The 27,809-nt window shown below is 44.0% G+C and overlaps 3 protein-coding genes across 3 annotated transcripts; 2 read left to right on the top strand and 1 right to left on the bottom strand.

Annotated features, from left to right (window-relative positions):
- The first annotated feature begins 311 nt into the window (after nt 1-311).
- bbs1 (Bardet-Biedl syndrome 1) lies at nt 312-7,679 on the top strand. The gene is made up of 8 exons (XM_040134402.1): nt 312-541; nt 1,429-1,462; nt 1,552-1,989; nt 2,130-2,312; nt 3,814-3,945; nt 4,539-4,645; nt 4,913-5,033; nt 5,584-7,679. The coding sequence occupies exons 3-8, from the start codon at nt 1,618-1,620 to the stop codon at nt 6,412-6,414; spliced, it is 1,746 nt and encodes a 581-aa protein (XP_039990336.1). The 5' UTR covers nt 312-541; nt 1,429-1,462; nt 1,552-1,617; the 3' UTR covers nt 6,415-7,679.
- Nucleotides 7,680-9,426: 1,747 nt separating this feature from the next.
- lect2.1 (leukocyte cell derived chemotaxin 2, tandem duplicate 1) lies at nt 9,427-13,001 on the top strand. Its single transcript, XM_040134420.1, has 4 exons — nt 9,427-10,403; nt 11,218-11,329; nt 12,288-12,439; nt 12,535-13,001. The coding sequence occupies exons 1-4, from the start codon at nt 10,379-10,381 to the stop codon at nt 12,699-12,701; spliced, it is 456 nt and encodes a 151-aa protein (XP_039990354.1). The 5' UTR covers nt 9,427-10,378; the 3' UTR covers nt 12,702-13,001.
- A 1,477-nt stretch (nt 13,002-14,478) lies between these two features.
- On the bottom strand, nt 14,479-27,148 carry LOC120793984 (monocarboxylate transporter 9-like). The gene is made up of 9 exons (XM_040134482.1): nt 27,012-27,148; nt 23,003-23,286; nt 22,354-22,497; nt 20,990-21,085; nt 19,676-20,015; nt 18,874-18,953; nt 18,523-18,745; nt 17,950-18,122; nt 14,479-16,418 (listed from the first exon to the last, which is right to left on the bottom strand). Exons 2-9 carry the CDS (start codon nt 23,223-23,225, stop codon nt 16,210-16,212), a joined length of 1,488 nt encoding a protein of 495 aa, XP_039990416.1. The 5' UTR covers nt 23,226-23,286; nt 27,012-27,148; the 3' UTR covers nt 14,479-16,209.
- Nucleotides 27,149-27,809: the final 661 nt, after the last annotated feature.

Here is a 27,809-nt window from a genome sequence, read left to right as displayed (position 1 = left end):
GTTTTTTAAATAAAAGAAAAACAGAGACGAACAAAAAAATAATACAAAAATCCCTCCTAAATATTTTGTTTATTTTAAATTTAAAAACTTCAAAAATATTTAAACTTCAGCGTGAATCCAGATACACTTACTGGATTTTACTGGATATAATTTAAAAGAAAAAATATATTGTCTAATTTATTTATTGTTCCGAGTTTCTCAAAAATAAAATAAAAACGAAATGAAAAAATTAGAAATTAAAAAATTAAAATATAAATAAATAAGTAAATACCGGCGGTGGAGATCGACGTCATCAGAGGGGGACAGCGGTCGCAGTGCAGAGCCGAATCAGGACTGAAGCGGATTTGTGGACCGGGTGGATTAGAGGCTGAGAAACAGCAGCTAGCTGCTGCTTTAACACTTTATCTGGTTAAAATCTGGATCCATCAAACCGCCTCTAACCTGTTTATTCAAGAAAACCTCGCGCCGCTTCGTGATAAAAACGAAGAGGACGTCAGGGTCAGCGAGACGCGGCAACACGTTTCCATGACAACGGCGAGGGGTTGGTATTATCGGTGTTATTTGTTATTGATCGACGTCACTACCGATAACATCACATTAACTGTAACTGCGGTGATACAGCAGGTCTTTATTATTAATAATCCGTAATCAATAATCCATAATCAGTTCTGCTATAGCCCTGTGATAAAAGTATTAACAAGACTCTCCTTCTTTATAAAGACTTTATAAACTGTAATCGATGACTTTGAGCGCTGAAGATCGTTTTCATTATTGATGAATCGATCAGATCCGTCCTCTGATCACTGATCAATAGCTTGGTCTGTCAAACGTCAGAGAAACGTGTGACATGTTTAATTATACGTTGTAATTTATGATGATGAGATGTTTTTCAGAACAACGAACAAAGTACCTAGAATGATTAATCGATTATTACAGTTATTATTTTAATCGACTAATGTCGCAGCGCTACGAACTCTGTTATTAACGCTGGCTGATGCTTTATAGATGCGTTATAATGCATTAATGAGATCAACTGGTGGGTTGCCAGGTTGTGGCCTCTCGGTCTGTCTATCTCTTCGGTTGATCAGGGAGTCCTCTGGAAGCGACGCAGTGTGCATTATCAATAACGTTATCAGTATCAGTGTTAATGAATGCTCTCCAGCCATTATTACTGCTGAGGTTTTATTCAGACAGTAAAACAACATGTAACACGTTAAAGCCCAACTGTGTGTCAGGTATTTTAGAGCCATTTCTGACAATGGCAACGTGATTGTAACGTCCCTTTCAAACAAATCTCACATCAATCACACACATTTTCTTCCCTAGTTAATCATTTATCAGTGATCGTTTTGGCTCAATGTATAATGGAAAAAAAACACCCTAAATGTATTAAATGTGTCTCACTGTAATTACAAATCTCTGTTACAGGCGTTTCCTGACCAAGACAACATTAAACACAGAGGTAACGAACTGATATTAAAATAGATCAGATAGGAAGAAAATAATCAAGTGTCCAACAGATGTGTGGCTCACCTGTGTGTGTTTACTCAGGGCTCAGCAGAGCAGGAGTTCCCGTCAGACGTCCCTGTGTGAATAAAGTTGAATTCCAGTGTCACCATGTCTGAGTCGAGCGGTGATGGCGGGAAGTGGCTGGACGCTCACTACGACCCGGTGGCGGGTCTGTACACCTTCTCGTCCTGCGTGGACCTGGCGGACCTGAGCGGGGACGGGGAGAGCCGGCTGGTGGTGGGGGACCTGGGCTCGGGCTCAGCCGGTATGAAGCTGAAGGTGTACCGGGGCACGGCGCTGATGAGCGAGAGCACCCTGCTGGACCTGCCCGCCGGCCTTGTCGCTTTCTTCATGGACCTGCACGAGCCGCGCATCCCCGCCGTCGCCGTGGCCTCTGGACCCTGCGTCTATGTCTACAAGAACCTGAGACCGTACTTCAAGTTCACCCTGCCCGGTCTGGAGGTCAACTCACTGGAGCAGGTCTGTGCGTTCTGATCGGCACCAATTAATCGGCCGAACCGATTAATCGGTCAACGTCTAGTTCAGACGGCTGCCGCTCGCCTGTGCTGTAAATATATCTGACTGTACCTGTGACGTGTTGTCGTGCTCTGATTGGTCAGGACGTGTGGCATCAGGTGAGGGAGGGTCAGATCGACCCTCTGACCCTGAAGGAGATGTTGGAGGGCATCAGGAAGAAGGCCGACGTCCCGCTGTCCGTCTGCTCGCTCAGGTTCCTCTCTCTGGAGACCAGCGACATGGACGAGTTCGTCCAGCTGCACAAACAGCAGCCAATCAGGCGGCAGGTAACCCTCGCGACACATCATTCATTATGTCGGTATAATTGTTAATGTTTCGGTCTGTTATGTCGTGATGCCGTGATGTGTCGATGTATTTACTTCACGACTCTGCACAGCAGCAACAAACAGGGCTGACAGTGAATGTAGCACTGCTGCCGGCTCTGGTGTGGAGGAGTTAGACCACAAACCTGCGCCCGGTCCAGCCGGCGCTAACACACGACCCCGGTGGAGGTGATCGATCCCAGTCCTCGAGGAGGCGATTTAAAGCCAGTTAAAGCCCAGAGGTTCTCCACGACGACAGTGGTAAACGTGGCGTCTGCGGGGGAGCGTGTGCCGCTGTATTTACGGCACCGAAGAGAGGAAAAAGGGAAAACGCAGCAGATCTGATGTGCGACGTTTGAATCGGACGGAGAATTGATGTGTGAATGAAGAGTTGACACAGTTTAGCTAGAGCTTCCTGGAACCCGTCAGCCATGATGGTTTTCAGTGGAGCTGTACCCACCAGAAGGGGTCAGCTTTCTCTCGTTGTTTCATCCTACAGCGCCCCCTAGCCGCAGAGTTCAGACCACAGCTCCAACTTACGTCGCGTTGAGATTTTGCAGGTGACCCATTCACTCCAGAACAAAACGATCAGTGAAATCGAGCTCGCGTAGCTCTAAGCGTGTGCGTTTCTGTAATTCTGTGGAGAATGTTTGGGGCCTTATGCTGCATTCATGCAATGTCAGAATGGGATGAACGGGAAAAACTGCCGTTATTCCATCTGGGGAGTGTGGACGCTTTATTCCAGCCGTTAGCCCTGGTGCTAACCCTGTTGTTGTGTTACGTATTTGTAGCAGTTTGTGAAGTGAAAGCAGATCCAAACAAACAGCCTATACCTCAAATGAAATGAATGGATTGTGTCAGTGTTAATGTTGGGTTTTATTTTGGCGGAGCAATGGCAGCCGTTCCGCCAACGGTCTGTTGACTTGTCTGTGGTTTTTTCCCCAAGTGGCAGAGACGGTCGCTGTCAGAGATTCACCAGATCTGTGCCTCAGAGTAACAAGTCAGAGGCTGATTCGAGCTGTTTTTCCCACTCGGCTGCTCGGATTTACAGTTTAAACGATAGGACGTGAACGCAGCATTACTTCCAAAAAAACAGAGTGACCTAGGAAGTGTGGAAGTGGTTTTTGTATAGAGACTTAGACCTTCAACAAACCATGGTATTATGTAAGGCTTGTAAGAAGAAGATAATGTGGAAACACAACAAATTTATCTCACCAAGCTTAGAGCCAGAATTTACGTGGGGAGCTTTGAACTGCTCATTTGAAAGCGAAATAACTTATATAATAACAGACTTTGTCTATGGCTGCAATTAATAATAAACTATTTTTCAGTGTTTCATCATATTGTCATTGATAAAAACGTTATTGCAAAGCTCCCGTGACATATCATGATATTATTTAAAGGCAGTATCACCTGGCCCTAGCTTACCTCACACTCACTCTGGTCCGTCCTCTTGTCGTTTCAGACGGTCATCACCTGCATCGGGACTCTGAAGAAGAGCACGGCCGATGAAGACGGTGTCAGCTGTTTGGTGATCGGTACGGAGAGCAGCGACGTCTACGTCCTCGACCCCGAGGCTTTTATCATCCTCTCCAAGGTAAACTCTCATCACACACTGGTAACTGATCTGAACTGGTCCTACATGCAGGACGGGACTATTTTATCTACGTCTAACCAGATCAGCCTGACCTGGGGAGTACCACAGGCGTCAATCCTCGGCCCCTTTCTATTTAATCTAAACATGCTCCAGATTTTTCAGCACAACAACATTAGTTACTATATTTATGCTGACGATACTCAAAAATCTACGTCTCTCTTTCACTGGCCGACACACATCCTGGAAAACCTGGAAGACTTGAATTTTATGACAAAATTACCCAGAATATCCTGGAGAATAAGAACATTTCCTGGAAAAGTTTTGAATTTGCCACAGTTCTAATCAGGAAATGATAACGAGCCCAACTTAACCTAGAGGTCTACAATCATATCGCTGTCTGATGATTTTCGACCTGTGTCAGTATAAATATTTTAGAGTTTTCCTGGCAAATTCTATCTAGGTTCTATCTTGTTTCTATCCATACCTGAAAAACACTTCTTCGGACAGTATTAAAACATAAATGATTAAAAAACTTCACGCAACACATTTTTACATCCATTTTGAAATGAAACGTCTCCGTGTGACTGTTGAAGATGTCGCTGCCGGCTGCCCCCACCATGATGGATGTGACGGGTCAGTTCGACGTGGAGTTTCGCATCACGGTGGCCTGTCGCAACGGAAACATCTACATCCTGCGCAGGTGAGACACACCTGACTGGGAGAGGGGATGACCTCTGCTGGTCCTCCTTTTAGATCTCATGCAACACGGTACAGGAGTCAAAGGCTGATAAAGAAACACGGGCTCTGAAATAATTTCTGAAGATCATCAAACACGGGAGGTTACTGACCCTTATTTGATCCCATAGAGCTGATGTTAAAAAGTTACTTACACGAGTTGAATTTCGAGTTGAGACATCAAATGAAATATGGATTTGAGCTGACAGATGTTTGTGCTACTGCTCCTCAGGGAGTCGGACAAACCGAAGTACTGCATCGAGCTGTCGTCTCACCCGGTGGGTCTGGTGAGAGTCGGGAAGAACGTGGTGGTCGGCTGCAGCGACGAGAGTCTGCAGGGCTTCACACAGAAGGTAAACTCTGTCCCTCTGATCACATGATGAAGGACCGCAGGTTTGTGATGACAAATGAAGCCTTTTATCTAACGCCGGCCGGAGGCCGAGTTTACCGAACTGAGACAAAGATCTAAGACAAAGATGACGGAGCTTGAAAGGAGCTCAAGGGGAACAGATCAGCCCATTTTTGACCAAAAGTCCCAGGAACTTGCTGTTTGTGTCGCTACCACATCTGAAGATTGTGACAATTTTGTTGTTTTTTTGTAGTTTATTGAACGAACGATTGCATCTTTTATTAATGTGTCATTCACGCATATAACCGCACCCAGCACACATCGGCTTACAAGACAACACAAATCGGTGTAAGCCAGAACCAGAATGCTACATGGACATCTCCAAACAATAAAAAAGATCAAATCTTCAGACGTTCAGTGTCTACAACAAAATGTATGAATCCCTGACAAACATCTCCAACCTAATTCTGGAGAAATCAACTCCCACCTCTACAAAGAAAGAGAACGTTACAGTAAAACCTGAACCGTCTGTGTGTGTGTTGTTGTGTCTTCAGGGGAGGAAGCTGTGGAGGACCGTCCTCCCTGCTCCCATCACCACCGTGGCCGCCATGGACCTCCCCACCCGGGGCTTCCAGGCGGTTCTGGTGGGCCTGTCTAACTGTGAGGTCCACCTGTACCGGGACAAGAACCTGCTGAGCACCATCAAGACGCCCGACGTGGTCACCAGCATCTGCTTCGGCCGGTACGGACGCGAGGACGGGACCCTCATCATGACCACCAAGGGAGGTGGCCTGATGGTGAAGATCCTGAAAAGGACAGCGGTGTTCGATGACAGGGACAGCGCCCCCGGGCCGCCGCTGGCCCAGAGCATCCGCCTCAACGTGCCCAAGAAGACCAAGCTGTACGTGGACCAAACGCTGAGGGAGCGGGAGAGCGGCCTGGCCATGCACCGCGCCTTCCAGATGGACCTGAGCCGCTTGCGACTGGCCGCCGCCAAAGCCTACGTCAAGGCCCTGGAGTCAAGCCTGACGCCGATGTCCTCCAGCCTCACCGAGCCGCTCAAGATGAACGCCGTGGTCCAGGGTTTGGGTCCGTCCTTCAAACTGACCCTGAACGTCCAGAACACAGCAGCCTGTCGGCCCGTCATGAACCTGGCCATCAGCTTCCTGTACGACGAGAGCCTCTACCGGATGAGGAACCCATACATGAGGATCCCCCTGCTGGTCCCCGGACTCATCTACCCCGTCGAGACCTTCGTGGAGTGCACCAGCGACAAGGGCATCTCTGACATCATCAAGGTATTCGTCCTGCACGAGGGGAAGAGCTCCCCGCTGCTGACGGCCCACATCAACATGCCGGTAAGCGAGGGACTGATGCTGAACTGACAACATGACGCTTCAGCTTTATTCATTAGAAACGCAAACATCAGAGGCGCTGCGTCTTCAGCTTCTTGTGTTTAGACAAGACTTAACATCTCTCATCTCAAAGTATCAAAAAAAGGTATCAACAGTTTAAAAAAGTACCCAGGTGACTCTTTGTCACATGATCATGTTTAACGGACCAGTGGACGGAAGCAAAGAAGTAAAGATTCGAATCTTATAAGAAACTGAATACTTGTTATACTAATACTTATAATACTAATTTAAATGCCACTAAATTTATTCAATTAAAATATTTCATTTTGATAACAATCTAAATGTATGTGGTTTGTATTGAGCATGATCAATATCAAATAAATTAAAGTACCTTCTTGTATTTTTTTATTATCTATAATTCTATTTTAATTCATATGAGGCTCCACAGGTTTAGTTGTCTCTTTTCCAGTTGGTAAGTTTTTAATATAAATCCAGATATAAAATTCAAATTTTCAATATTTGATAAAACTGTTAACTTCTTATATTCAAATTGCTCAATTTCAGTTTGTTGATTTAAAAAAAATTAAAAAAAAAGAAAAGAAAAGAGAAAAAAAAGAAAAAACAATTTGTTCAAACTGGATCAGAAAAAAAATCAAGACACCAAAATTCAAAATGAAAAATTCAAATTTGAACTATTTTAAGTTCAGATCTCTGTCCTATCAGGTTACGCTCTGTCAGTCACATGATGCAAACAAAACGTTGACCTGAAAACAATTCGGAAAACTTTATTTGCCCTCTGGAAATTACGAAGAGGAGAATTCAGCCCACATAAATTCAGAAAGATGGTTTTCAAAGTTAAATACTGATATTAAAATATCAACTTTAAGTGTTCAGAGGCGGTTACATTTCACCGTTAGGTATTCAGTTACTCATAAAAAAAATAAAAATAAAAAAAATTCAAATTATTTTCGCCTTTCTTTGCTTCCGTACCAGTGTGACAAGAAAACCATTTGGTTTAGCACATTTAGCAGATGTTCTGCTCTGTAATGTTGTGAGTTTATATAGATTTGTTTGTTTGTTGTTCATGTTTAAGTTCAACGTTTTAGTTTGTCGTTTATGTTTGTTGTTCATGTGCAAAACAGTAGTGATACGGAGAACCGGTGATGGCGTAAACTGCAGATTCATCAACATGTTGTTTGAGCTCTCAGGGATAAAAATCGCTGCAAACAAAAGACTTTCGGTTTTGTTCATGAGGGTTTGAAATATTAACAGGACACGTGTTCCTAAAATTCTGTATTTTTTAAATGTAGTCTATTTTCTGTATATAGAAAAATAAAACAAATAAACAAAACATTTCTAACAGAACTAATTTTTTTAAAAATGAAAGTAACACTTCATTTCAAATGTCTGTAATTTCACAATAATTTCTTACAAATTTTCTTGGAATAAATAATAAATGTTGGTGTTTCCAGGAAATTTTCCTCAAAAGAGGAGACCAATTTAAACCAATTTTTTAAATTATTCCTTTATATTGGGAAACTTCATTCTTCAGCTAAGTATAAATGTATTCTTGCCAGTATTTTATAATGTTCAGCCAACCTGCTGTGACAGACTACAGACTCTCTGGGTTACAACGGCCATTGATTTGAGTGGATCAATTTAAAGTGTATCAATCACTCTTTTCAACTTCTTTGTTTTCTTGTCAGTTGCTAACGGCAGATTGCAAAAAGGATGTTAAAATGCAGCTGCAGAAATCAGACAAAGACGAACAAAAAAACAGGCAGAAAGGCAAAAAAAGAGAGAAGCCAGAAGAGTTTTGAAAAAATTAAATTGAGAAAATTCAATAAAAACAAATAAAAGCTTAGTAAATAAGAGTTCATCCACACGTCCTCTAGCAGGACTCCGTTTGCTCAGGGTTTTTTTAGCTGTTAAAAGAAAACAGAACTAAATCAAAAGACTTTTTAAGATTATTAAGATAAAACACCTGTTCATAATTTTCCACTCTATTTTCTACAAATATTTCCCTTAATAAGAACATGGACATTCCTATTTTCGTCCCCATGTTTCTCTCTTTTTTTTTTTTAATTCTAAAATGTGGACATTATTCAGAAAATTCAGAGTTGTAAAATAAAGCATTACCATTAGTATCTAAGAACCAGGACTGCAGATGTCTGAGGATGACTGGAATGATACATGGGAAAGTCAGGCTAAGACCAACTCCAGCTCCTGTTAGAGCTCTGATGCAAGAACATCATCTGATATTTTGTGACTCCAGATGTTATCAGGGACAAGACGAATGCTGGGGGCAGTGTGGTAAAAAAAAAAAAGGTTGACCATTTTAATATTTTCTGGCCGTGTCCTTAAAAATCTTTAATTTTTAGAGAGATTCTTAAAGAAATAGTGGGAATATCTGGAACAGAAGTCGACTGCTCTTTTGTCACATTGCACCTGAGCTGAAACCCCAGATGAACTCGTGGCTCTGGATGAAAATCTCTTTAAATGACTCTTCCCTGCAAGAAACCCGTCGCACAGAAATGGCTGCAGACAAACCCTCCAGCGAAGGACGACTGGACTGCAGCTGTCAGCGACGTAAACGGTGGAGAAACTGACCTTTACCTTAAGACTGAGATCTGATCAATATGTGAAAGAGTGGAATGGACTCCATGTGGTAAATGTGCCTGTAAGATGCATCCCAACGCACACGCCGCCGACAGACCCTTCACTTGTACAGGGATAATGTCAACCCTTCTGCATTTCCTTTAAATGTTAATAAAAATACTGTTGCAAATAAATAAGTAAACATAAAGCGTTCACAGTGTGATCCCTGCCGGCAGTCAAAGGGGCAGATCTTTCATGTTGACCCCTGACTGTGGTCAAAGAGTTCAGAGTTCAGGTAAAGGTGAGGACATGTAAACAGCTGCTGTTTGAGTTCAGAGTCCAGAGAGTCCCAGTGTTGGTCAACACTAACAGAGTTGATTCATTTTTTTTAATTATTCCTTTATATTGGGAAACTTCATTCTTCAGCTAAGTATAAATGTATTCTTGCCAGTATTTTATAATGTTCAGCCAACCTGCTGTGACGGACTACAGACTCTCTGGGTTACAACGGCCATTGATTTGAGTGCATCAATTTAAAGTGTATCAATCACTCTTTTCAACTTCTTTGTTTTCTTGTCAGTTGCTAACGGCAGATTGCAAAAAGGATGTTAAAATGCAGCTGCAGAAATCAGACAAAGACGAACAAAAAAACAGGCAGAAAGGCAAAAAAAGAGAGAAGCCAGAAGAGTTTTGAAAAAATTCAATTGAGAAAATTCAATAAAAACAAATAAAAGCTTAGTAAATAAGAGTTCATCCACACGTTCTCTAGCAGGACGCCGTTAGCTCGGGTTTCGAGTGCTGTCAACACCACGGTACGGACACAAAACAACACAATACAAAGGAGTGAGAATGTGATGGCGGGTGGGACCATTCACACACAGATCCGTCCTTCCACACACAGCAGCAGGAACATATACTACATTTCCTGAGAAGGAGCGGCAGGACAAGAAGGAGAACAAATAACAGAGTATCTCAAATACTGGTAACCGACGATGCAAGTCAGCAGGTAAAGACAGATGAAATAAAAATGACAAGTAGTCAATTTCCTGCCAGTGTCACTTATTATATATTGTCAGTCCGTTTACAGTAAACAAAACAGACCCCTGTACGAGTCGATAGCTTGGTTGTGGTTTCATAAGGAGGAGGTTTGTCTCTGTTTTGTTTCTGTTCTTTCGTCGTCTCCTCGTGTTTGACTGACTCTTCGCGGTTGTGAAATAATAAAAACTCCCGATAAGAAACGCACAGACAAACATACTAATGACCTGCTGCCTTTAAACAGTCTGTGGACTTTTCAGTGTGTCGAAACCTCAGCCTCTATAAAACTTGTGAAGTCTGGAAGAAGAGTCATCGTGAACAGAAGAAACTCTGCCTCTGGATCAAACTTTAAGGTCTGAAGATGAGACGCGTCGTCATTTTGTTGGGTGAGAAACTGAGTCAGCTGCTGCTGATTTACATTTCCGACGATGTTGATGAACTATTTCTGGTGACGACCTGATCAACCTCTTTACTCTCTGTACGAACACCTGGTTCATCGTGACGAACCTGAAAAGCAAATCGAACCACAACGATCCGGTCATTCATTTTGCAGCATGCGGTGTGAATATCTGTCATTTCCACTACACTGTCAAACAGCTGCGGCATCTTTTAAATTTAACGACACTAAATGCCAGTAAGTCCTGTTGGTGTCATTGATGTGTGTTTGACGGTTCAGCCCAGTTGTCGTTAAAGGTCAGATGTTCAGCGCATTAATCCCTTTACGGGGACATAAACCCGTTCCCACACTGACATTACGGGGACTCGCCTCCCATCTGGGGACAAAGCTCCGGTGAGTCCCCGTAATGTCAGTTAGGATTCGGCTGTGTCTGAGAGACATTGTGAGGGAACTGTGGAGTCTGGATGGTGCCACTATTCACAATTTAATTTTTTCTGATTTAACCAATGGGAATGAACCGGACGAACAAAAAATGTTCATTTTAAAAGCCGCAATTCTGTTAAAAAATTCAATTATTGATTTATCATTTAAAGGAAGAATACAAAAATATATTTAATAAACATTTAACCGAGTTTGCGGCTGCGTCTGAAAACTCGGCTGGACAAAGTTCGTCCTCATTTCTACAGCAACTACTCTGTTATTAATTTTTCCATCTGTGTTAACCGACGATAAAGTTCAGTTGTTTAGAGAATGAATGTACGTAGTTAACCCCTAAATGTGTGTGTGTGTGTGTGTGTCTCCAGCTGTGTTTTGTGTGTGTGATGGTGTTAAGTTCGGTCAGCTCTGCAGTGGAAACCCGACCAACAGAAGGAGGACGTCAGACAGCTGGGGATCGGGTCACTATGGAGCCAGACGGTAACACAGCTGCACAACAACACAACTATTCAGGTGCACTATGGGAAATGTAGGCTCCAGTGCTCTTTAGGTTTGACACATACTAGAGAATAAAAGCCGAGATACCTCCACTTCTGCAGCACAGATTTGGATGGTTTCGTTTTTAATCTGTCTCTCACCACAACAGCTCTTTTATGGAAGAGACACACTGAAGGACTAATTACAACAAAACATGTAAATTCAACATAATAACCATGTTACAGCTCTGAGATGGAGGCACAAACAGGAGACACGTACAGGTTTATATCGACTGTTAAAGTAAATTTACTTACAACGAATCAGAAACACAATCTTATGGTTTATGACCTCAACACAGTCAGTCTCTCGAGTTGTTATCAGTTCCACCAAAGAGACGTTTCCCCTTTAAAGTTCACACATAGTTCCGTTTCAATACCTGTTGGAGGGTCGAAGATGTCAAACAGCCAAGATAAGGTCGTTTTAAATTTCAGTTTTTCACTTTCACTTCTTTGTCTTTCTCTGTTTTCATTTTACTTCATTTTACTTGTGAAAGGGTCAGCCGAAATTCAGTCTGGAGAAAATAATAACAATTATAATAATAAAGAAATCATTTAAGCCATTTGTCAGTTAAAAAAACACCAATCATTATCAGGTGTGAGCCTCTCGAATGCATCTGATTTTCTGTTTTCTCTGTTTTCTATCACAGTACATCTGGTATCTGTGGGTTTTGGACTGTGGGGGGGACAAAACATGACATTAGAAGACGTCACCTTGGGCTCTGAAACTGTTAAGGGAGCTTTGCATTTTAAAGACAGTTGGTTACAATCAACACAAGTAATGGACCAATGGGGAAAATAATCAATAGCTGAAGTGATGATAAAAATAATTAGTTGCAGCCTTCGGTTACCATCTCAGTGCGTGTGAAGCAGCTGTTAACAGCTGCATGTCTGCTGTGTTTAAGGGAAAACAGGGAACATAAAGGTCTGGACATCGTGTGCAGCGACGGGTCGATCGTCTACGCTCCGTTTGATTTGACTCTCCAGGGAAAACTCACCGTCTACAACGACCCCAATAAGGCCGCCATCAACAGCGGCATCAACCTGAGAGGAGAGGGTCGGTCCATCACAGTCTCTACAGAGTACTGATCGAGTGATTTTAATCGCGTTATTGATCGTGTCATTGACGGCGATGTTTTCTGTGTCCGGCAGGTCTGTGTTTCAAGCTGTTCTACGTGAGCCCGGACCGAACCTCTGGATCACTGAGGAAGGGGGATAGGATCGGCACCATGCTGCCCATGCAGCGCGTTTACCCAGGGATCACATCACACATCCACGTCCAGATGTGTGACAGGAGCAACCCCACACAATACTTCTGATCCACCTACTGAGGCCCTGATGAACTCACTGAGGTCCTGATCGACTCACCGATGACTTCTGTAACCTGTTATTTGCACACTTCTCTCTTTTGAGACTAAAACATTCTACTTTGTATTTCCTGTTGATCCAGAACTGTTCAGCTTTCGTGAACTAATAAAACATCTAAAGGAGTTCTGCTGCTTCTTCAGGTGAAATTATCACACAGTTTGTCAGAAGCTTGTTTCCACATCCTGCACGTTGGTGACTCACAATAAATACACACAAATACATGAAACAAACACGATGGACATATGAACATGCACAGAGCACGATATACACATTCATGTCCCTTCCTGTATCCCCACATATACTACGAGTACACATTGTGTACACGCACACACATGCACACACGCACACACACACGCGTATACGTAGTGTTCAGTGAGGTATTTTCTCTAGGGCTGCTATGACAGAGGGGACAAAACTTCCTGCCAAAGCGAGTCACAGAGCGCTTTGAGTTTTTATGGGTCATATGGAGTATTTGCTGGTTTTAATAAGGAATATCAGTGGTATTTTCATCAAAACTTGTATATATATATAAATAAATAAGTTGGCCAAAGAAGGAGATAGAGGCCACTGATATCAAGACAAGAAAGCTCCTCACAATGCATGGAGGGTTTCACCCCAAGTCCAGCACCCTGAGACTGTAAACTAAGCGGAACGAGGGATGCCGAGGACTGGTGAGCATCAGAGCAACTGTCCAGGACGAAACAACCAACATCCAGGAAAACATCAGGAAGATGGCCTCCAAAGATGAACTGCTAAGTGAATACCTCAGGCAGCGGAAACCCGATGATGCAGAGGAGGAGGAGGAACCATCATGGAGGGACAAGCCCCTACACGGCACGTACCACCGACAGATAGAAGAAGCGGCTGATATCAAGAAATCCTACCAGTGGCTGGAAAAGGCTGGAGTGAAGGACAGCACAGAAGCACTAATCATGGCAGCACAAGAACAGGTACTAAGTACAAGATCAATAGAGGCGGGGATTTACCACACCAGACAGGACCCCAGGTGCAGGCTGTACAAAGATGCTGCTGAGACAGGCGTACATGGAACGCCATAACCAAGTGGCTGGCATAATGTACAGGAACTTCTGCACTGAAGTATGGGTTGGAGGTCCCCAGGTCACAATGGAAGACACCTCCTAAGGTGGTTGAGAATGACCAAGCCACGATCCTGTGGGACTTCCAGATCCACACTGACAAACTGGTGATGGCTAACCAACTGGACATGGTGTTGATCAACAAACAACAGAAGAAGGCAGTAGTGATAGACGTAGCGATCCCAAGCGACAGCAACATCAAGGAGGAGGAACACGAGAAGATCGAAGAATACCAAGGGCTGAAAGAGGAGCTAGAAAAGATGTGGGGAGTAAAGGCAACAGTGGTGCCAGTGGTAATTGGAGCACTGGGGGCTGTGACCCACAAACTGGGAGAATGGCTCCAGCAGATTCCGGGTACAACATCTGAGGTCTCTGTCCAGGAGAGCGCAGTCTTAGGAACAGCTAAGATACTGCGCAGAACCCTCAAACTCCCAGGCCTCTGGTAGAGGACCCGAGATTGAGGAAGACACACCACCACCCCCCATGGGAGGGGGCTGAGAGGGAGATTTTTAAAAAAATGTTTTATACATACATATATCTGTATGATATTGTCCATGATCAGAAACTATGAAACAACCTTACATCACTTTGAATCATGAATGAAAACACAAGTCAGGAGGCTCCAGCTGATTCAGAGCTCTGCCACCAAATTACCTAAAACCAACAAGATTTTAAAGTTTCTCTACTGATGTATAAACCTCTGTAAATATAGGACCCGGGACCAGTTTATACTACTGATTCTTTAGCATTTCACGTCCCGCCACACCCTCTTCGATCATCCTCTGACAAATCTTATAGACTAATCTTTCCCTCTGTGCTGTATAATTCCACTTATATTAGGAACCAAAAAGTCTTTTTGTCCAGTTTATTTTCTTTATTTATGAAAATTTTGTCCCTTCAGCCCATGGAGCTCTTTCCAAAAAAAAAATCCTCCATGATGCTTAAAAGCTCCTTTTTTTTACCCTGTAAACAAACGAAAGGATGTGTCATGTGGGTTGGATTTAAAGTGCACTCCCATCTTCTTTTTCTTTGATATGAACATTGAACATTGATATAACATAGTCTTCAAAAAACATCAAAATGAACAAATAAAATGCAGAATAATAAGAACAATAAGGCATAAACAAACCGAAATCATAAAAACCCGTCCGATAAAAAAAACAAAACATTTCCTTAGTAAAATTCAAACTTAAAAATGCAAAAAAATATCAAAAACAATAATAATCAAATTCTAAACTAACTGAATATAAATCTGAATACCGAGACGTCTGCTGCATTCAGGTCCTACCAGTTTTTTGTAAATTCAAGCTTCACATCAGTGAGATGTTTGTGGTTCCTCTGAAAACTTCAGAGCTTTTTCAAAAGCAGAAAATTATCTAAAAACAACAGTAACATCAACTGTGTTCATGAAGACACTAATATTCTAGTGGTTTTATTAGAAAATATCTATGCTATAGTACTATGAACCTGTTAAATAACCGTTTTATTTCCCAACGTGAAGGTCTAAATGTTGTTTCAAGACTGTTGAGATTAAAACTCACATGAAGAAATCTTTCATTGCTGACTTATTGTTTCTTCATCCAGAAGTAGTCCGATTTAAAAATAGTGGAATCAGCCGATAATGTTCCCACCATGTGCACGTTTTAACTTCAGCTGGTTTTTTTTTCTTTTTCTTTTCGAACCCTTTTCTCTGTTGTTTTTCTTTCTTTATGTCCCATCAAACAACATTTTAATATTTTGATATTTGTCGATCTCAGTCCTGATGTTCAGTCAGCTCACAGTGAGACTGTATCGAAGGTGTAAAACTTAAAAACCTGAGAATTATGATCAACCAGAGTCCAACACAGAGAGAGTCTGTCCACAGGAGACAACATGATGAAGACATCATTTTAAAAGCCTCTTACTTCTTCTCATTTGGCACTTCTCTACCTCCATGGACAGTCTGGGGTCACAGGAAGGTTTTGTACAGACACAGAGCTTTATTTGTGAGGTTCTTCAACTGTTTTCATTTACTGTAAACTGATCTGAACGGAGTGTTTAAAAATGTATCTAAATTGAGGTTGTGACATCAATTAATGACCTGGAATTAGGAACAAATCTCCTAGAAACCTATGTCCACTGAGGAGACAAATCAAACTCCGTGTGAGGGTCTGTGATCAACCAACTACTCGTCCGACATTTCGTCGAGTCTGACACTTTGTGTGTTTAAAAGCTCGTTTTAAAAGCGTATAGAAAAATAAAGTTTGATTTGACTAACGTCAACCCTTGTCGTAAAACGTCGAGTGCAAAGTCTTCATTCAGAACCAGGATTCAGATTTTAAACTTGAAAATCTTCGTTTGGATCCAGAATTTGTTTGGTCTGTCAGGTGACAGGTGAGGTAGTGTCTGTTTCCATGGTAACCGTACAGCCGATGAGCTCGGTCTCAGGGGCCATCGCAGGAGGGGGAGGGGTTTTTGGTGGTGGTTGCTGCAGGAGGGCGGCGAGGAAGAGGAACGTGCTGCCGACCATCATGCCGCCCCCGCTGATGAAGAAGGCGACGTCGTATGACTGACAGAAGTCGTAGAAACAACCTGAAGGGGACGAGAGAACATTGATTATAATAACTTCATTAGTAGCACTTTTCAAAAACAAAGTGCTTTACAAAGACATGAGACCAAGAAATGCCAGGTAGAAGTGGAAATACACAAATAAGATTTAAAATAGTACAGTAACAAGTAATTGCACTAAGAACAGAATAAAAACAGGTCAAGAGAATAAAACTCTAAAATAATGCAGAAACAGCGACGGCCTGCCTGATCCGGTCCCCCGGTGTATAACCCCAGCCCACAAAGTACTAGGAGGCCCCCGCCAGATGATCTCAGGATGCACCCAGGCTCATATGGGATAAGCAAGTCAGAGATATAGTCAGGGGCCAATCCAATACTTTCCTTCGTCCTCCAAACTTTATCTAAATGTCAAACCTGCAGCCAGAAACCTGGGTGTGATATTCCACAGTGGCCTTTCGCTCCAAAAACTATCCTTCTCAAAATCAGGTCTCGTCTCTCTCGCCTTGATTTGTATAAAGGTCAACACGAGCTGCTCGGCTTTTCGGGAAAACTAGAAGACAAGATGATATCCGTCCTGATTTAGCCTCTCCTCCACTTCAGCCTGGCCTACAGCAGGTGATGTGAAACAGTCGGGTGCTGCAACAGAGAATGATCCTGACAGAGGCCTGAGGCAGCAAGAGGAGTGAGAGTTTTACAGGTAACGAAGCTGCTGAAATATGGTGATAAGAATGATTAAATCCGGGAAACCTCTCAGGAAACGCTGTGATGCCGATCTGTTATCTTTTCATCTGCTGATTTCTGGCAGCAGGAGCGAAGCTCTGCTGTGTGAAATTCTTCTTCTCACTCTACAGACCAGAACAGGCCGCTTTATACAGCAATTTTAGGTGCATAGATTTTGTTAAGAGAGTTTGTTGACTCTGACCCCGAGCACTTGTACAAACCTCATAGAAAAAAAGAGGTTTAGGAGAAGACCATGGAAATGTTCTTGCATGAGGCCGATGTTTAGTCAACTTGACTTTATCTTCGGGTTGATTTTCAAAGAAGTGAAGTGAAACCTTTGGCTTGTCTAAAAGGTAGGAAACACCCTAGACATGGATCAGCAGGGCTGCAAAAAAGCAGTGGTATGGTCCTTTAAAGAAGGGGGTTGATGAGTTGTGAAAGTCCCAGAGTCAATCAGCCAGTGCTTGTTGACTGCTGCGCAAACACTTATAGATCGTCTGGTCGTTTCATCAGTTAAAGTACAATACATCTGCTTTTTCACATTCCTGCTGTTCATTTTCCAGATAATCCACCAGTTTTTAGCCTGACTTCCTTTCTTCCAGGCAGCCACTGGTTTCAGTTTATTACAATCGGTTGAAACTCAATGAAAAAAATCAGTTCAATGAAGTCACCCTCACTTCACTAACACTGACTGGGATGGATGATATCTGCAGCAAGTTTTAAGTCTAGAGGGAAGGAAACCTAAAACAGAAACTACACCTAGCTTAATCTCTCTGTGTGCTCTTCAGGTCTGTAGACACCCAAGACAGAAACTGAGACTTTCACTCCTTCCTACCTATGACAGGAGGACCCAGTGTGATACCGACGCCTCCAAAGAACATGAGGATCCCATGAGCCTCGGCGAGCTTTTCCGCGCCGACCACCTGACTGATGACGTACGGAGTCAGAGTCCAGTTCCCGCTCAGGAAGCCCAGGACCACCGACAGCACCTGGAGGTCCAGGTACGAACTGCAGGAAAACAAAAATACAGTTTAAAATAGTTTGAGTTTCTGTCTGTATGTCCACAGATTTTCATCACACAGTAAACAACAGGATATCGATGGACAGAGGAGAGTGTCCGTGTCGAGAGACACGAGATCCATGTGGATGAGATATTCTGAGTCTTAGTCAATTCAACTTGGAGAATAATCATCAGTCAAGACTCAAGAGAAGTTTACTGTCAACCCAACATATACAAGTACACAGTGGGAATGAAGTGATGGAAATGAGCTAGTGGCTAAATCTGGTAATACACAGTTCTTCGTTTTGTATGAGATTAACATGAGATTAATGTTTTTACGCATGGTCCCTCACAGATAAATATATTAAACTAAACTGTCCCCATGTCACCTGTCCTCTGTTGACTCACCTGGTGAGGGGGATGAGCAGCACTGACAGCCCGCTCACTCCAACCGTCAGGGCGTACAGGAGGACGCTGTCGACCCGCGGCACATCGGCGATGACACCCAGACCCAGTTTACCCACAACGCCCCCAATTAAGATGAGGGATACCAAGGAGATGGAGGCGACACCCTCCGTCAGCCCGGAGCTCTGAGCTAGGTCCTCCAGGAAGAGCTGAGGGGGGAAGTTACCTGCAGGAGGAGGTACAGGTGAGGAGGGCAACTCATCCACTGCTCAGATGGAGGATGACTGAGACATGGTTAACTGAAACCAAAACCAGTTTTACTACCAGCAGTAGAAGAAGAGTAAAGAGACTGACCGAGGCTGAAGAAGAAGAGAGAGATGCACAAGGCCATGAGGACTCTGTCCCGAAGGAGAGACAACATGGAGGACAAACTCCTGAGGAGAGAAAAGACAGGTTTAATACATCCAACAGTCAGATCGTTGATCGATCAGGTGATTAATCGGGCGTTGTGACCTCCATCTGACAGATCTGACAAAAATTTAGGTTCTAAAATGAATCAGGAGCGACCAATTCAGCGCTAAAATTGGGCCAAATCTGTACAGAGTCTGCCCAGATTTAGTTTTCACACTGCTTGATGTTGTTACCTTCACCAATGAGCCAAAACATTATGACCACTCACAGACGAACCTAATAATGTTGATTATCTCGTAACAAGTCTGGGATGTATCAGACGGTAAGTGAACAGTCTGTTGGAATCAGGAGAAATGTGCAGGTTTTCAAAGACCTGAGCCACTTTGTCAAGGACCAATTTGTTATGTCCAGAGAGATGGGTGAGAGCATCTCTGAAACATTAGTGTTGGTGGGGGGCTCCCGGTCAGCAGTGGTGAATACCACTGACAGTGGTCCGAGGGTGAACAGACCAGGAACTGGATCATCATTGATGTGCAAGGGTAACGAAGGCTACTGAACCAACAGAAGGGCTACTGTGGCACAAGTCACAGAAAATATTGGAGTTAATGATGGAGGACTGTTTGACACAGTGCATCATACCCTGCTGCGAACGGGGCTCACAGCCCGTTCAGATCTTCATGCTGGTCATAATGTTTTGGCTCATCAAAGAGAATCTGCATTTTTGTTGTGGATGCGTCACACTCACTGGGTATATTGTCTCATCTTGACCTTGATCATCTTGATGAAGGCTGAACAGCTGAACAAACTCCTCCTCCTGACCAGCGGCTCCTTGGTTTTGGTGGTGACCTGATCTTTGGCTGAAGGCTTTTGATTGTACAGCTCCTCCTCCTCCTGAAGCCGCTGCTCTAATATGGCTGCTCGCTGCTTGAGGTAGTATCTAGGCGGGGTTAAAGGTCGCATGGGGCCGGCACACGCCACCACGTTCAGCGCCAACGCTCCGATGATGAGCAGACAGCCATCCAAACCCAACAGCTCAATGAGCTGGCTCTGCAGTGTGGCGTACAGGAAACCGCCCACACTTGTACCTGAGGACAACAGACAGGTGACTGACAGCTGAACAAGTCAGCTGAGCCAGCTGATGGTGGAAATTGATTTTTTTTTAAAATGCATGAATGTTGGTTTATCTTTTGTGAGACTTGTGGTTTCTGTGAGTAAAGTAGCATGTCGTCAGCATATAGATGTATCCCATGGTTAACACTGTCGATTTTACAAATGTTTTACAAATTTTCAAGTGAACAGCTAAGAGGGGGGTTCAGTAAAGATGTCAAACATAAAAGAAAGGAGTTGACATCCTTATCTCGTCCCCATGGGACAACTTGGACCACCAACATGTTTTAACATCAGGTGGTGTGGACAAACTGCCTGCAATACAAGCTGCAGATGACAGCACAGTCTCTTTACTGAAACTCTGACATCAGCTTATCTAAGTGTGAGAAACGGGAGATGTAACTCCCGAACACTAAAGATTGATTGACCTGGTCAACAGATAAATAAAGATTAATCAATGTAAACTATATATAGCAGCTGAGTTTCTGCTGATTATCATCACATTTATAATATTTTTCCGGCTCATTAGTCATCACTTTCCCAAAACATGAAGTGAAACTTGGAGCCAAAGGAGTCATCTGTCAAAAAACTAAAGCAGAGCTCAGGCTGCTGCTTATTAGGTTCTAGCTCTAAACACACATTCAGGAAGTTAATAGTGGATGATATCAGCAAACTGATCAAGATTTTTATGCATTTCACAAATACATTTTGCTCCACTGCCCAAAAAATAAATAAAATCAGCAGGGGCATCACAGTCAGTGATCGCCTCTTTAATCATGACCCTTGTCGAGTTGTAGAGTGTCTCAGAGTGTCTCTTTGCTGATGACATGAAGCCCTGAACTTTCTTCACTGAAACAATATGAATAAGGTCCAATGACTTGTATACTGACTGACTGGTTGGATGTTTTGATACCTGCAGACAGGAATTGATGTGGTCATGCGGCAGACCTACCTGTGCTCACTATTCCCAGAGCCAGACCTCTCTTCTTGTCAAAGTACTGACAGGTGATGGTGAGAGTGGCAGTGTACAACAGACCGACACCGACACCTGAGCAACACTCACACAGACATATCAAATCAGACACCAGTATAAGCCAGGATATCACAGTCAGTGTAAAACCTGATGTTTTGAAGGGCTGACATCTGGATTCACTCTGTCAGTTGTCTGAGACCGAAAATATGTTGAGAACATGCAAATCAAGGTAAACCAGTGCTGCACCTAACAATTATTCTAATCATCAATGAATCAGCTGATTATTTTTTCAATTTGTCAGAAAAACATCAGAAAGTAGTGAAAACTTTCCTAAATCATGATGTCATGATTACACATGATTCTGTTTACTATCAAATAAGACAAAGAAAAGCAGAAAATTCTCACAAGTGAGAAGTTGCAGATTTGACATTTTTACACCAAAAACAGTTTAGAATCGATGCTGATTATGAGAGATCAACTTGTTGTTATTAAAGGGGAGACACTGGAGTATTATTTCACCCAAGGGATCATTAGAGTAACAGCAACTTCATTAAATACAGCTGTAGATGCAGTTGACACCTCAGTGGATGCTGCTGATTTTGATTATACTTCTGTTTAAGTCGGGTGATATTCTACATTTTTCTTATACCTTATTCCTCTGAGCCATAGAGATGTTTTGTTTCCAAAAACTATTAAAAACACATCAGTGAGCTGCACTGTTGCACTGGGTGACATGTTCCTTCATTACCATGAAAAGACACGCTGTAGTTTATTTAGACTCAGTCCCACACACACACCGTCCTGCCGCCACAAATACTCACTATGTGGACTAATCCGCTGCTGAGAATAGTCCCCAACAGATGCAGTTTCCTCCTGTTTGTTTTGTTAAAAGCGTCTGTTTTAGAAAATTACTGAACCTTTTTTTAAAAATGAAACTATATATTTGTAAGGGGTTTTACGTCTGCCGTTGGAACCAATGAGTCTGGACTTGCACTTGAGATTTGGTGATGGCAACAAAAATTGAGATTAACACCAGACCGAACGTTTAAGGAAACCCTGATAGCGTTGAAAGCTGTTGTGTTGCATCAGCTCACTACAGTACAGCAGAGTGCTGACTGCTTTAACAGCCTCTTTATGACAAACAGCGGAAGTAACTAGGACACTCCCACCTTCCCAGAAGTTTCAGATTGGTCCCAGCAGATACACAATCTGGGCCAAACAAATCTTCATCAGGACATCCTTATCGTCTAAATATCATTATATACTGCAGCATTAATTCTTTGGAAGTAAGAGGACGAAATCACACCAGGTAAACCAGAAGGATGTCTCAGCCTCAGTCTTACCGACCACGATGCCATAGGAGAAGATGAGGAAGGGGATGTTGGGAGCAAAGGAGCTGAGCATCAACCCCCCCGCAACCATCACACCGCTGAAGACGGTGACGGGGCGAGCACCGAAATTCACCACACAAACACTGCAGATAGGACCTGGGGGGGTAAGAGGTGAGAGAGGAAGGAGAAGACTGCATAAATCATGCTCTTGTTTAAACATTGGAGAGAAATGATGGGAAAAGTCAAAGCAGGGTTTATCTGAAAGGAAACAAAGCTGAACATGTTTCTCAGATAGAAACAGTATGACCCTAATGTGTTTTGTCTTCTTTTGTATTTTTCATTCTCTTTTTGCATTGAGCTTGTTGTTTTATGTCTCTGCAGGTTAATTGTCAGACAGCTTGACCCAGCCGGTCGAGGCAGCCCCCCCCACCATGAGCCGGGTTCTGTTCAAGGTTTCTACCTGATAAAGGGAGTTTTTCCTTGCCCGTCATCAAGTTCTTGCTCATGGGGGAATGTTGGGTCTCTGTAAACATAACTATTAAGAGTCCTGGTCTAGACCTGCTCTACATGAAAAGTGCCCTGGGATAACCTGTTATGATTTGGCTCTATATAAATTTATGCTGTCTTGATACTATCACACACACTCTCTCTGGTTCCTCACCAACTATGAGTCCAACTCCGGCCACCAGTGAGCCCACCCAAGCCGTCATGGCCTTCCCCTCCCCAAAGGCCAGCAGCCACTCTGGGTAGAGGACGCCCACAGACTGAGGAGAGCCGTACCCCAGCAGCAGAGCCAGGAAGCCCGACGCCACGATTGCCCAGCCCCACCCACCGTCCAGGGACGGGGGCCGGGCGGCTGGAGGGCCAGGGGCCAGGGCAGACATTGTGCTATTATGAGTGACCTGCAGGGACACGCCAGGACGAGGAAACAAGCCAAGCTGTCTGCTGTGAAGGAGAGAGGAAGGATGGATGGAGGTGGAGGGAGGAAAGATGAGAGGGAAGGAGGGGAGGAGGGAAGGGTGGAGGGATGGACAGAAAGAAGATGAAGGGTGACGGAGATCAGAGAGAGGAGAACGTGTTATTTTAATCAGCTGTGATGATCCTGTTAGAGCAGATTCAACACACAACCTAAACATGGACTGTACACCTTTCTCACTTAAACACCTGTAACCTGGAGGTTTAAATAGATCAAAGGTTCGTAGTTTTTTTAATCAAACTGTCCCAGTAAAGGCTGCTGAACCAGCTGTGATCAGCTCCTGTTTTCAGTGTAGCCGTGGACGTTCAGACAACTGTCACTGGGTCACTGAAGGAAACAGGGAGATTCTGAATGAAGGTCTGCAGCCTCTTTTCCTCTGGTTTTCTGGAGCTTTATTCTGGAGGGACATCAGAGATCACGATTTCCTCAGGGAGTGAAGGTCACACTGAATCACGTCAACATGTGTTTCATGTCTGTGTGTTCAGATCAGACTCAGTTATGTCCAGTTTTCAGCAAAAGTATTACACACGACCCGTTACTTTTTAAAAGGTAATACATTACTTCACTTATGTACTCCCTGTGGAGAGTAATTTGTTACACTACTCATTACATTTTTGTGTTAGCATGTTGCCTTTGCAGGTGCTCAGAGAGATTTGATTTCATGTTCGCAGCAGGGGATAGTTGCTTCTGGCCTTCGCCCGGTTTCACTTTACCATCGCAGTCTTGTCCTTTTCGTGCAGCAAACTCGAAGTAATGTGAAATCTCCACACTCTGTCATTTTTGTCCTGTGTCCGGCACGGACTGAGGTCGGGTGACTGCTGCACCAGGGCGCGTGGAAAGGCACATTTGATGATTATCTTTCTGCCCATCATGCAGATAAATGAAGAACTTATGTAACGCAAGTAATGACATAACTGTTTGATTAGTAACTCGGGCGATTCCTGAATTAAGGAACAGTAACGCGTTACATTACTGTGTGATACAGTCATGCATTAATTTGTAACGCGTTACCCCAACACTAGTAAAGACTCTGAGAAGGAAGACCATTTTTGATAGCAGTCGCTGCCACCTCTCTGGAACATCTTTGGCCACAATAATCGAAGCACAAACATTTGATAGATTTGATTGTCTCTCAAAAATCTGTTTCTCAGGTAGTAATTTTTTTTGTTTTGGGCAACACAAAAATGAGCCAGATATTAATGATATGATATGGTGAGCAAATAGACCAACAATTCTAAATGTATTCATTTTGAATACATTTGAGATGATTGTGTGAAAAATGTGAAACATTCATTGTGAGAGAGGGAGAAACATTTTTGTATTTGTTTTCCATTTGTCCGTATTGTTAATTTTTATAATTTAAATATTATTTCATTATCATCATGGAATTCATTTTTTTCCTTGAAAAAGCTGCCAAAACACTTACACATATTATTAAATTTGACTGAGTGCTTCCCACGGTGAAAACTGTGTAATTCATATCTGACCGCTGGCCTTTCATTTTTGGGTTGTGTAACCCAAACCAAGCCTTCATATCCTGTGACCATCTTTGTTTATCTGGAGAAAAAGTTTTACTACCATTGAAATTGATTAATCTTTTTCTTCTTGCACCTGATTTTTTCAAAATTTTTAGAAGAATCTTTGAGGATTCTGGAAACTCATTCAGAATCAGAGTATGTGTTTTTAAATGAAAGTTCACCTGGTTTTTATTTTCCATAAGATCAGATTCTGAGCTCTGTGACTCAAATGTGAGGTAACACAAAAGAGGCAAAAACTGGGGTCAGCTTGATGCCAACACACCAACAGGCTTCAGACGACCTCTGAATGTGTGAACAGCTAAACTAACAACAGAGGGGGGAGCGGGAGATGAGCGTCTCTGAACCATGAAGACACACGTTACTGGTCAAACAGCTGCAACAGGGGAAACAACGTCCATCCAACAGCTTTGCACTGAACACAAACTAGCGTGCGTGGAGGTGTTAATATCAATAATCAATGTCTGCAGGATCAATAAGTGAAAAAGTTTAACAGGCGAAGGTTCGAGTCAGAGGTCGCATCATGAGAAATTTCAGCAGCAGACACTAAAATCAACACTCCTCTCAGAAAAACTAAAAGGCTCATTTAGGTGATTTCCTCTAAGAACTGATTTTACTTCCCAGTTCCAAAATGTACCAAACACCATGACAAACGCTGCCGTGTGTCAAACAGTGTGTCCTTTTGATATGGGCGTCTCAGGCAAAGTGCTTTCCGGATTTGAATCCTATCTCACCGGGTGTTCCTGCAATGTGTCGTGGCAAGGACATACGTTCTTACCCCGTCCCGTCCCCAACAGGGGTGCCCCAAGGCTCAGTGCTGGGGCCCCTTCTCTTTACAGTACACACCAGCTCCTTGGGTCCAAATATCCATTCGCACAGCTTCTCATATCACTGCTATGCAGACGACACCCAAATATACCTGTCATTCCTGCCAGGTGACCCCACGTTTTTGGCACAGACCTAGGCTTGTCTCTCAGACATATCCATGTGGATTAGAGAAGGCAGCCTTCAACTAAATCTCTCTAAGACTGAGCTCTTAGTCATCCCGGCCAATCGATCTGTGCATCACAGCATCAACATCAAAATTGCCTCCTCATCTCTCAACCTAACCAGGGTCGTGATAAACCTTGGTGTCACGATAGATGACCAGCTACCATTCTCTGACCATACTGCCTCCATCTCCCAGTCGTGTCGCTTTTCTCCTTACAATATAAGGAAAATCAGGCGTTACGTGACCATGATTATGTCTCGCCTCGACTACTGCGATGCCCCTCTAGCCTGCCTGCCTCCCTTCACGCGCAGCGAAACCCCGACAGATGGTGCAGAATACGGCGGCGTGTCCGGTTTTCAATCAGCCCAAAAGGGCACACGTCACTCCGCTGCTCATTGGCCCCCGCGGGCTGCCCATGGCCGCCCGAATCAAATTCACGTCGGGCCTGCACCCATCTACCTGGACTCAGTCGTACAGGCTCGTGCTCCTTCGTCCGGCGTTGCCATCCCTGCACACGAGGCAGTCACGGGCCGGACTGTCCTCGTTTGTGGTTCCCCGCTGGTGGAAGGAGCCACCCGGTGCTCTCAGAGCGGGGGCGTCCCCTCTCTAGCTCCTATAAACTCTCGAGGACTCATCTCTTCTGAGAGCACCTCCTCTCCTGACACCTCTAACACCCTATCAGGCCCAGCTGGCTCTTGCCGTGCACCGTCAGTGCACTTCTTTACCCGGTCTCCTTGTGCTGTGTCTTATTGGACAGATTCGGTTCTTACTTCAAGGTCTCCTGCTGTACTGAGGCTTTAGTGTCGTCCCTCGCTTGTAGATCACTTTGGGAAAAAGCATCTGACAAATGAGTCAATATAATGTAACTGTAAATGTCTCCACGACGTGACTGTATAAACAGTGTCCCCACACGCCGAGCAAACACACACACACACTGTTTCATTGTCTTGAGAGACACTTCGCCTCCGCAGCAGAGTCTGGATCTGATGCGGTTTTACGACGTTTAAAATAAACGATGTTTCACAGTCAACCTCCTTTAAATGGAGTATTTTTAATCAGGTCGGCGGAATGTGGGGCTCGAAATTAGAAAAGTTACAGACCCACAAACCGCTGAGCTGCTTCGTGTCTGTCCACTGTAGGAAACTAAGTGTGGATGCTACTTTTTTACGTTTAGTGCGTCTCTTGACTTCGGTCTTCTTCGCCGGCGGAGCCACCGACTTCACGCGTTCGCTTTCATCGCCCATGCGTCTTGCTCAGCCTCGGCTGTCTCTGTCCTGTCTTTGTCTGATGTCTGTCTGTCCTGTCTCTGTCGAACAGAGACGCGAACGCACCGTGGAAACAGTGAAACGGACTTTACCGGGCGCGAAAACAGCTCGCCGCCGGTGCGCTCCCTCCTCCCGCCGCCCCGCCGCCCCGCTCCGACCAGTCTCAAACTCTGTCCATCTTCGGTGTCTTTGTCCTCGGTGCTTTCAGGGCAGAACCGTCTCCAGCTCCACCATCCTCCTGCTGTGTCAGTGAGTGAGCCGCTACAGGAAGCAGCGGCAGCTTTTGTGGCACACAAACCGGTTTGAAGCTGTTCCTGCCGGCCCCGCCGCTTCGCTTCGCTCCGGATGTTCGCGTCGGTCGCGCTGGCCGCTCCGTTCGCGGATGCTCCTGTGAGCCTGTGTCGCCCTGACTAACCTGTAGGGGGCCCTGTTGGCCTGTTCCCCAGCAGACACCGGCACCTGTCAGTGAAACGTCCACAGGTGTTTGGTTCAAAGCTGAACGGTCTAATGAAGAGCCACCACAGAGCAAGTTAACCTGGGTAAAAGCCAAAGACCTCTTCGGTAGGGAAACAGGCAGGTTTACCGACCTACCTGAGGAGAAGAGACTGGGATTCAGCCGAGCTTTGTTGTTCATTGTACAATGATTTAAGGGCTCCTGGGTTTATAAAACGTCCTTCGGTCCTGAGGAGAAACGGGCTGTG

The sequence above is a fragment of the Xiphias gladius genome, chromosome 9, assembly GCF_016859285.1.
Source record: "Xiphias gladius isolate SHS-SW01 ecotype Sanya breed wild chromosome 9, ASM1685928v1, whole genome shotgun sequence".
In the NCBI taxonomy this organism is placed as follows: domain Eukaryota; kingdom Metazoa; phylum Chordata; class Actinopteri; order Istiophoriformes; family Xiphiidae; genus Xiphias; species Xiphias gladius.
This window is presented reverse-complemented; position numbering and strand designations above follow the sequence as displayed.